The sequence below is a fragment of the Phyllopteryx taeniolatus genome, chromosome 22, assembly GCF_024500385.1.
Source record: "Phyllopteryx taeniolatus isolate TA_2022b chromosome 22, UOR_Ptae_1.2, whole genome shotgun sequence".
NCBI lineage: Eukaryota > Metazoa > Chordata > Actinopteri > Syngnathiformes > Syngnathidae > Phyllopteryx > Phyllopteryx taeniolatus.
The window spans coordinates 841,205-849,518 of NC_084523.1; the positions used below are offsets into that span (position 1 = coordinate 841,205).

The following is an 8,314-nucleotide window of genomic DNA, read 5'->3' on the forward strand; positions in this document are numbered from 1 at the left end:
GACGCCCATTTAACTGCATAATGAGATCCCAATATTTGTATAATTAATAGTTGTTCTCCGCCTTACAGCACAAATGTTCACTATGCTGAGCAATGACACGTGAGCATCAACCTCGACATCCACCACGGCATCCCATAAAGCCTGAATGTAGCAAGTTGCAAAGAGCGTACTCCCCCCCCCCCCCCCCCCCCCCGGCTTCCTGCATTTACAAGACCACTGCGATGACACAAAAAGGAGACTGAAAAGTTGACTTCAAGCAGAGTCCGAGGCAGTCCTGAGACATTAGGTGTCGTGTCTGTTTAGCTCCTCATGTCCTGATATAGCCCAAAGTTTTTCTATATCAAATTTTATATATACAGTGTGTGTGTGTATGTATGTATATATATGGCTGTCAGTTACATTTTTTTTAATCAGATTAATCAGCCCTTTCAATTATGATTAATAGCAATTGATCACAGGTGCCAACTATACCACACGCAGTACCATATTTTGCTCTGACACGGTATTTGGAACTTGTTGTGCTTTGAGGAGAAGAGAATTTAGCATTGAACTATATGCAAATTATCTTTGGGTTTTTTTTTTTGTTTTTTTTTTCTCTCTCTCTTTTCCCAAAAGTCCCACTTTTGGAGCACAATTTGCCGCCAAGCCCACCAGTCAGTCTCCTCTCTCGGCTTTTCACTGGTGTAAGCATTGGCCTGATCACTAACCTTATAACAACCTGCGCCGGATTTCAGATTTCCAGATTTTCCAGGTTTCGGTGGTCAAAATAAATTAATGCATGATTAAAAGTGATAATTTTTGTGTGATTAATCATGAGTTAACACTTTAACTTTGACATCCCATATATATATATATATATATAGAGAGAGAGAGAGAGAGAGATACACAATATATATATACATACACACACACAGGTGCATCTCAATATCTCGGTGAACTTAGTTGAGTAGTTCAATTTAAAAAAAACGAATTTAAAAAAAAAAAAAAAAAAAGTGAACCTCATATTATGTAGAGTGAAAATGTTTTGATTTGTTGATGATTATAACTTATAGGTAATTGAAAGCCCCCCCCAAAAAAAAATCCCCATCCGGATTTTACATCATATCAAGACCAGTCAAAAAGGATTTGTAATGTAGAAATTGGGAAGAAATTGTTTCGAATCTGTTTCATGAATCTGTATAATGCAAGTTTCACTTTTTGAATTGAACGACTGAAACGCAATGAATTTGTATTCAATGTTCTAACTTTTGATGCAGTAGTATATATTAATATATATTGATTGTTTCAAACTTTTAATGCATAATTTCATAAAATATACAAACGTTTGTATGACTATTAAAACTAAATTATATTTGTCCAATGCAGACAAATGCAAATGGCTTTTAAAGTCTTGTACGTTAGCTTTCTTTGTTTGATTACTTTATTGTGAAAGCTTCTGAACAATTTTCTAACCGGTTTGCTGCTGAGCAGTTAGTGGTACATAAGGTGTGGGCATGTGACTAAATTTCCTTGATTGACTATAGCTCAATTAATATTTATTAATTTATGAATGAATTAAGTGTATGAATGTTCTAAAAGTTCTACATTAGTTTGTACGAAGACGTATTAGAGCCACACTGGAAGATGAAGAGGGGGAAAAAAAGCCACTTTCACAAAGTGACACGATTCCTCAGGCAAGTTATTAGATGCCTGCCCCGGACCACCCCCTAGGCTCGCCCATTTGCGCGCCACTGGTGTAAACTTGGGGCTTTTTGACTTTCTGCTCAGTTAGTACGTCTTCGGGTCTTGGCCGCAAAGTGAGTCGAGGGTAAAAGTGGACCTGAAACGAAGCCCTTGTTTTACAATTCAAACGAGTTCGATGAGTCAAATGTCATTTAATAATAGTAATTAGATTATGTTTCTAACTGCAGCAAAAGTACATTTTGATATACAGTCTTTCTTGATATAACTATTAGAACTCGAATATAAAATGATTTACGGCATTGGACAGCGTGAAGAGGGGATAGTTGATGTTGAAGTGTACAGCTGTATTATACTGTATATACTGGAGCATTTGAGAAGTCTTATGGTGAATGGCAGCAAACTACAGTACAACACATGCAGTGCTTTATTTAAACTCCGAAGTGACCACCACTGGTTTCTGTTTGAACCTAATGATTTTTGATTCATCTGGATTGACTCAAAAATGTTTTATTTTTTTGGGGTAGATATTTTCAGTCACTTTTTTTTTTTTTTTTTTTTTTTCTTCCCCTGTACCTTGAAAAATATGCTATAAGGAAAAAGGTGGACAACCCGAAATGGAAAAGATTGTGAATTAGTATCCGTCCTAGCAGGTGGAGAATCAAAGAATAGCACATGTACAAAGCAATAAGTAAGGTTTAAGAACATAACAGAAATGAAATAGATGTACAATCTGTATAGAAAAGAAGAATTTATGTACACTTTAAAAAGAAAAGCAAATATATTATAGAGATTATTATTAATGTTATTAGGTCCAATATGCAAAAAGTTCATACCCCATGTGTTTTATATTGTGGAATAAATGTTGATGTTCATACAAAACTTTTTTTTTTCCTGTTCTTTCTCTTTCTGTGTATCCACCATCACTTTGTTACACTAGTTTTACTCCATTATCCAATTTGTATTATTATTATTTTTTAAACATGCTTGTACACTAAATTAAGCAAGTCCTCCGTTCAATGCCACTACAGACTATTCGAGTAAGTTATAGGTGATGTTTTTGTTTTGCATACAACACAGTCCATGATATAGCGAGCTAGTGGAGACAAAAATTCACTAGTCGAGTGTGTCATTTAATAGGGGGGAAAAATGAATCAACAGATAGACACAATTTAAGCAGTTAAAAGTTTGAAGGGCAGCACATGTGAATTGTTCAACTCACACGATTTTAATGAAGCGGTTTGTCTAAACCGTGATAAAAAAAAAAATTAAAAAGTGTATTTCAGTGGGACACTACCATTTGGATTACGTTTACTTTGAAGGCCTAAAATTTAAAAAAAAAAAATGTATGGGACTTTTTAAGCGTGGCATAAAAAAACGCTAAATTTGATTTTTTTCTGTGTGTGTCTAATTATATGAGAATGACTCTTAAATCATTAATAATATGTTCCTATCGTCAGACATAAAATAAACTTTGGGGAACTTGCATGATGAGAGTTTGGTCCTTTTACTGTTTGTTGGAACACGTGGAGGAGTTCGACCACAATGCCAAAGATTGTCTATACCGCGTTTATGAGCCTCTCCTAACCAACTAAAGTGGTGACAAATAAAATGATTTGTTATGAATGTATATGTGGGGTTTTTTGTCACTTCAAGTGAATAGTTATTGTTAGTTGATATATTTTTGTTGTTACTTAGATTTCTTTAACGGAATGAAAGCTTTGTTGGGCATGGGGAATTTGAGTCACCGAGTGATACGTTATGGTTTGAAACGATCTCTGGGCATGAGGAGGCCTGACGTCACTACAAACGCCTGCTGTGTTCTCCGCTTGAATTGCAGAGCGAGTGGACGACGAGAGGCAGCAGGAAGGCAACTTTTGGACCGGAATAACCCAAAAGAGAATAAATATGGCTCAGATAACAAGCGAGGGAGCCGAACGTGATTCTCAGCCGACGGTGGAGCACAATGCCAACGGAGAAACCGCTGATACCGGCGTTGAGGGACAGGCCGTGTCGAACTCCAAACAGGAACCGGATAACAATAACGAGAACGGCTTAGGAATGGAGGTTAGTGGTGGTCGCGGGGGTGCCGGAACAGAAAAGCAGGGCAGCTCGTCGCTCGTTGACGACCGCGTCAAAGAGACTGCGTCCCCGGGTGAAGGACGAGACTACGGCGGGGACGGCAAACTATCCGAGCCGGGCAAGAGTCCGGCACAGGGGAGTCTGGCGAGTAGCACGGAGTCGGCCCAAGAGGGCTCCCGGGTGCTGAAACAAGAACAAAGGGAGGGAGGGAACGGGTCTCCCGAGCGCACAAAGGCCGCGGAGAAACACGAGCACGCCGCGAAAAGACGAGCCAGCGTGGAAGTGACCTCGTCGGACGGAGAGCCGCTCAGTCGGATGGATTCAGAGGACAGGTGTGTGTGTGTGTGTGTGTGTGTGTGTGTGTGTGTGTGTGTGTGTGTGTGTGTGTGTGTGTGTGTGTGTGTGTGTGTGTGTGTGTGTGTGTGTGTGTGTGTGTGTGTGTGTGTGTGTGTGTGTGTGTGTGTGTGTGTGTGTGTGTGTGTGTGTGTGTGTGTGTGTGTGTGTGTGTGTGTGTGTGTGTGTGTGTGTGTGTGTGTGTGTGTGTGTGTGTGTGTGAGTGAGTGAGTGAGTGAGTGAGTGAGTGAGTGAGTGAGTGAGTGAGTGAGTGAGTGAGTGAGTGAGTGAGGGGCAAAGCATGGCGACGACTCATTCGCTCACTGTTAGTGCAAAGCTTGTTATTTGCTGACAACAGGTTCCCCTGTAACGAAAGTGATTGCGAGCAGGTGATTTTCTCGCCTCCCTGCCCTCAACGCAAACTACACGTTGTCAGTCAAATGTAGGAGTCATTTTTCATATAAGTTCATCAACAACAGCAAATATGTGGTTTTTTAAAAAATTTTAAATTTTGTTTTTAAATGGTTCAATGTGTCCCATGCTGAAGTGGCCACGCTTAAATTTAATTAAAAAAAAAAAAAAAAAGTTATTGATTTCAAATTTTAGTGGTGGCCCAACTGCATCAAACTGGCAAAAGTGTGGAATACTCTAACGCAATACACTCTTGTCTTTATACAACCGCGGCAACGGTAAAGACAATAGTTCCGATACTTCCGCAAATTCATCCATAATGATGTATATTTTTTGAAATGACACCCATCTAATTGGCTGTCAGCTATTGTGTACATTTTACGAAATCGAAATGTAATGGATCCATCCATTCTAGGTGAAATTGAAACCTCAAGGCAATTGAACGTTAACTATCATACACATGCTTTATAACATAAATAAGCTAACATTTGTGAAGAGCCAAGGTTTACAGTTGCGCCCTTAAATTTGAGCTTTTAGAATTGATGACGATTTATTGTCGCATTTTCCACATTGTATTGAGAAGTGCTGTGACAAAATCGTATCTATCCCAGTATACTGTATGTAATTTTATATCCTGGTAATGAGGACGTACAGTTTTTTTCCTTAAGATTACTATAGATGGACTGAAAAGTTTTTTTCAGGGTCAGTATTGAGGCCGATAATCGATTTTTGGAGCCGATATTTGCTATAAGAGGGGGAAAACCGAGGCCCCCGTCGCTTCATCGGCGCAGCTGCCAGGGGGGACCAGCAATCTGTTCGTGGCGACAGCCGAACTACTTATTTCTTGTGTTTTATGGTTTAGTATCAGCAGCACCCTAATGGACTTGGAGAGCATCGCGTCGAGTGGCCGTTCCACCCCAGCAATGTTCACCAGTCACGGCGGGGCCATGGTCGCGGGCAACGGCTCGATGCCAGTGAACGGCAAGTCGTTGAGCTACACGTGCTGTTGGGATCACTGCCAGGTGCAGTTTTCCTCCAGTCCCGATCTGGCCGATCACATCCGAGCCACGCATGTGGACGGACAGAGAGGAGGAGTAAGTATTTTATCCATATAGAATAAATAGACGGTATCCCTTCATTCTACCATGATGTGTAAACTCCAAACACCAAGCCTACTAAAATGTATCCAACCTCACTATTTTCTCTTGCTGCTGTCTTAAAAAAAAAAAAAAAAACATCCAGACTTTCAATACAGGCAACAATTACACCGATAATCTCACGATACTCATAGAACAGGAATATTTTTTGTATCCATTTGGGAAAATGACTAGTTAGTTGTGAAACTCATGTTTCTCTGTGTCCCAAGGCGTGTGTGTGTTCTGCCGTACTTCAAGTCGCTTCTCTAGATGCATTTTCAAACACTGCTCTGGAATGTGCAACCTTGTCCGTGTGTCCTGTATTTACTTGTGCATGTGCTTGTCTGTGTGCTCCACACAGGTCTTTGTGTGTCTGTGGAAGGGCTGTAAAGTTTACAACACGCCATCCACCAGTCAAAGCTGGCTGCAGAGACACATGTTGACTCACAGCGGCGACAAGCCGTTCAAGGTGACGCACAATTCACAAACTGCTTTGTCGTGACCGTCTGCTGCTCTCTCTAATGTGGCGGGGGTGGCGTGGGTGCAGTGTGTGGTCGGAGGCTGCAACGCCACATTTGCCTCTCAGGGTGGGCTGGCACGGCACGTGCCCACTCATTTCAGCGCCCAGGGTTCGTCCAAAGTTTCCAATCAAGGCAAAGTGAAGGAGGAGTCTCCGTCAAAGGCCGGCCTCAACAAGAGGAGGAAGCTCAAGAACAAGCATAGACGCTCGCTCCGTATGTACAGCGCACGCACGTACCTTTGAATATACAGTACCTAAAAGAATAACAGTGTACAGGAATAACAGCTTTGCTGGTTGAAGATTAACAAACTGGGTAATGGGTTTAAATTGGGGTATGTTTCAGAAATCGGTACAGTGCATGGAAAAATAATGAAAAGTAAAAAAAAAAATAAAAAAAAAAAAAGCGGTCATGGAATAAATAGTTTCTTTTTCCATTGGGAAACTGAAAGAATTCTCCTGCAAATGTGACAGTTGTTATATTGCATGCAATTTGTTTGATGAGTACTCAAAATGTACTACTACTCAGACGAATCAAAACCTTAAGTCGTCCTCTTTTTTATTATTTATTGATTTATTCCTCCTCCGTCATCTTTTTTTTTTTTTTTTTTTTTTTTTTTAGCCCGACCTCATGATTTCTTTGATGCCCAGACCATGGACGCCATCCGCCATCGAGCTATATGCCTCAACTTGGCCACACACATAGAGAGCCTTGGAAACGGACACAGCGTCGTGTTCCACAGCACGGTACACACGCACAGTGCAAAAAAAAAAAAAAAAATGTTTTTTTAAATGTGTTTACGTGTGTCTCGTGCCCAAATTTGTAGAACATGTTTGTGTTTTCAGGTAATAGCAAGGAGGAAAGAAGAATCCGGCAAAGTGAAAGTCCTTTTGCACTGGACACCCGAAGACATGTAGGTGTTTTCCTCCGATTCTTTTCGTGTTTAATACTCTGATGAATCGTAAAATGCTCACCGCTGTATTTATTTGAAGAGTGCACAGCTTAATGGCCATTATATGTTTTCGTTTTTAAGCTTGCCTGACGTTTGGGTGAATGAAAGTGACAGACTGCAGCAGAAGACCAAAGTTGTGCATCTGTCCAAGCTACCAGCCGACACAGCTGTTCTCCTGGATCCCAGCATTTACAGGTGCGTGGGTCATGTTGAAAGAGTCGCTCACAGGAGAATGAAGTACACAAGAGTTGTTAATAAAAAAGTCATCTGTGTCTTTATTTCCACACAGGATGTTCTTCTAAGGATTTGTTGTAGTCCTGAAGCCCAACTATATACAAAGATTTATTCTGACTGCTTCTTTATTTTTTTTATTTTTTTTTTTGGGGGGGGGGAGTTTAGAGACTTATTTTCCATGGTTTTCTGAAGCCATGCCTGTTAGGTGCTCAATTACGTATGATATTTAGGGATATGTTACTCTTAATGTAACTAGGTTCAAAACAGAGGAGTCATTGTAGATAGGCATTTGTAGAGAGAAGCTGTCTTTGTAAATACTTAAGATTTGTAATATATTTTTTTACCTTTTTTATTTTTTGTTGTTTTCTCAAAATGAACCGTAGCTGTTGTGTACCTTTTCTAACAAACATTATAAAATAGCTGCTGTGGTTGGATGTCACTAAATAGTTCACTCCCGGTGTCATTTGAAATTCTTTCTTCTTTTAGAAGGGAAAGTGTTGAGGTATTTATCAGGTATGTCGGGGTCGTGAAACTTACTGTGATAATCGTAATTAGTGCTGTACTGCCTTTTGTCCCATTTGCGTTTTTTTTATGAAATGTGGCAAGCTGTTAAACGATTTAATGCCATCCCTTTTTAATATGAGACTCTCAAAGAAATTCGTCTGTCTACTGTATTGTTCCAGTGTACTTTGTATTTGCTTAGGTACATAAAGTTCCCAAATTTGAAGCTGAATCCTTCTTATTGGTCTTATTCACATACGAATGATGACTTTGTAAGACTTCAGTCTGATCTCATCGGACTGTGGAGCTCACACAGCTTCTCGGCTTCTCGCAAAGGATTTGGATCAAGAGGTGACAACGTTACTCCAGCTTGCGCTCACTGTGCCAGCTACAACAGTTAGCTGTGGAAAGATAATTCTCTCATTAACAACAACTCAAAGCATTCATTTGGGATAGGACGAATAGGA

The 8,314-nt window shown here is 40.2% G+C and overlaps 2 protein-coding genes across 13 annotated transcripts in view; both read left to right on the forward strand.

The window, feature by feature from the left end:
* The window catches only part of LOC133471677 (pleckstrin homology domain-containing family A member 5-like), a 91,953-nt gene extending 89,391 nt beyond the window's left edge, over positions 1-2,562 (forward strand). For all 12 annotated transcript variants that reach the window (XM_061761449.1, XM_061761454.1, XM_061761450.1 and 9 more), the window contains one exon: positions 69-2,562. In XM_061761449.1, coding sequence (XP_061617433.1) covers positions 69-103 — 35 coding nt within the window. In that variant the 3' untranslated portion in view covers positions 104-2,562. The remainder of the gene's footprint in view (positions 1-68) is intronic.
* A 908-nt stretch (positions 2,563-3,470) lies between these two features.
* Positions 3,471-8,079, forward strand: aebp2 (AE binding protein 2). Its single transcript, XM_061761527.1, has 8 exons — positions 3,471-4,094; positions 5,369-5,600; positions 6,004-6,111; positions 6,190-6,376; positions 6,782-6,906; positions 7,006-7,073; positions 7,194-7,307; positions 7,402-8,079. The coding sequence occupies exons 1-8, from the start codon at positions 3,589-3,591 to the stop codon at positions 7,412-7,414; spliced, it is 1,353 nt and encodes a 450-aa protein (XP_061617511.1). The 5' UTR covers positions 3,471-3,588; the 3' UTR covers positions 7,415-8,079.
* The last annotated feature ends 235 nt before the right edge of the window (positions 8,080-8,314 follow it).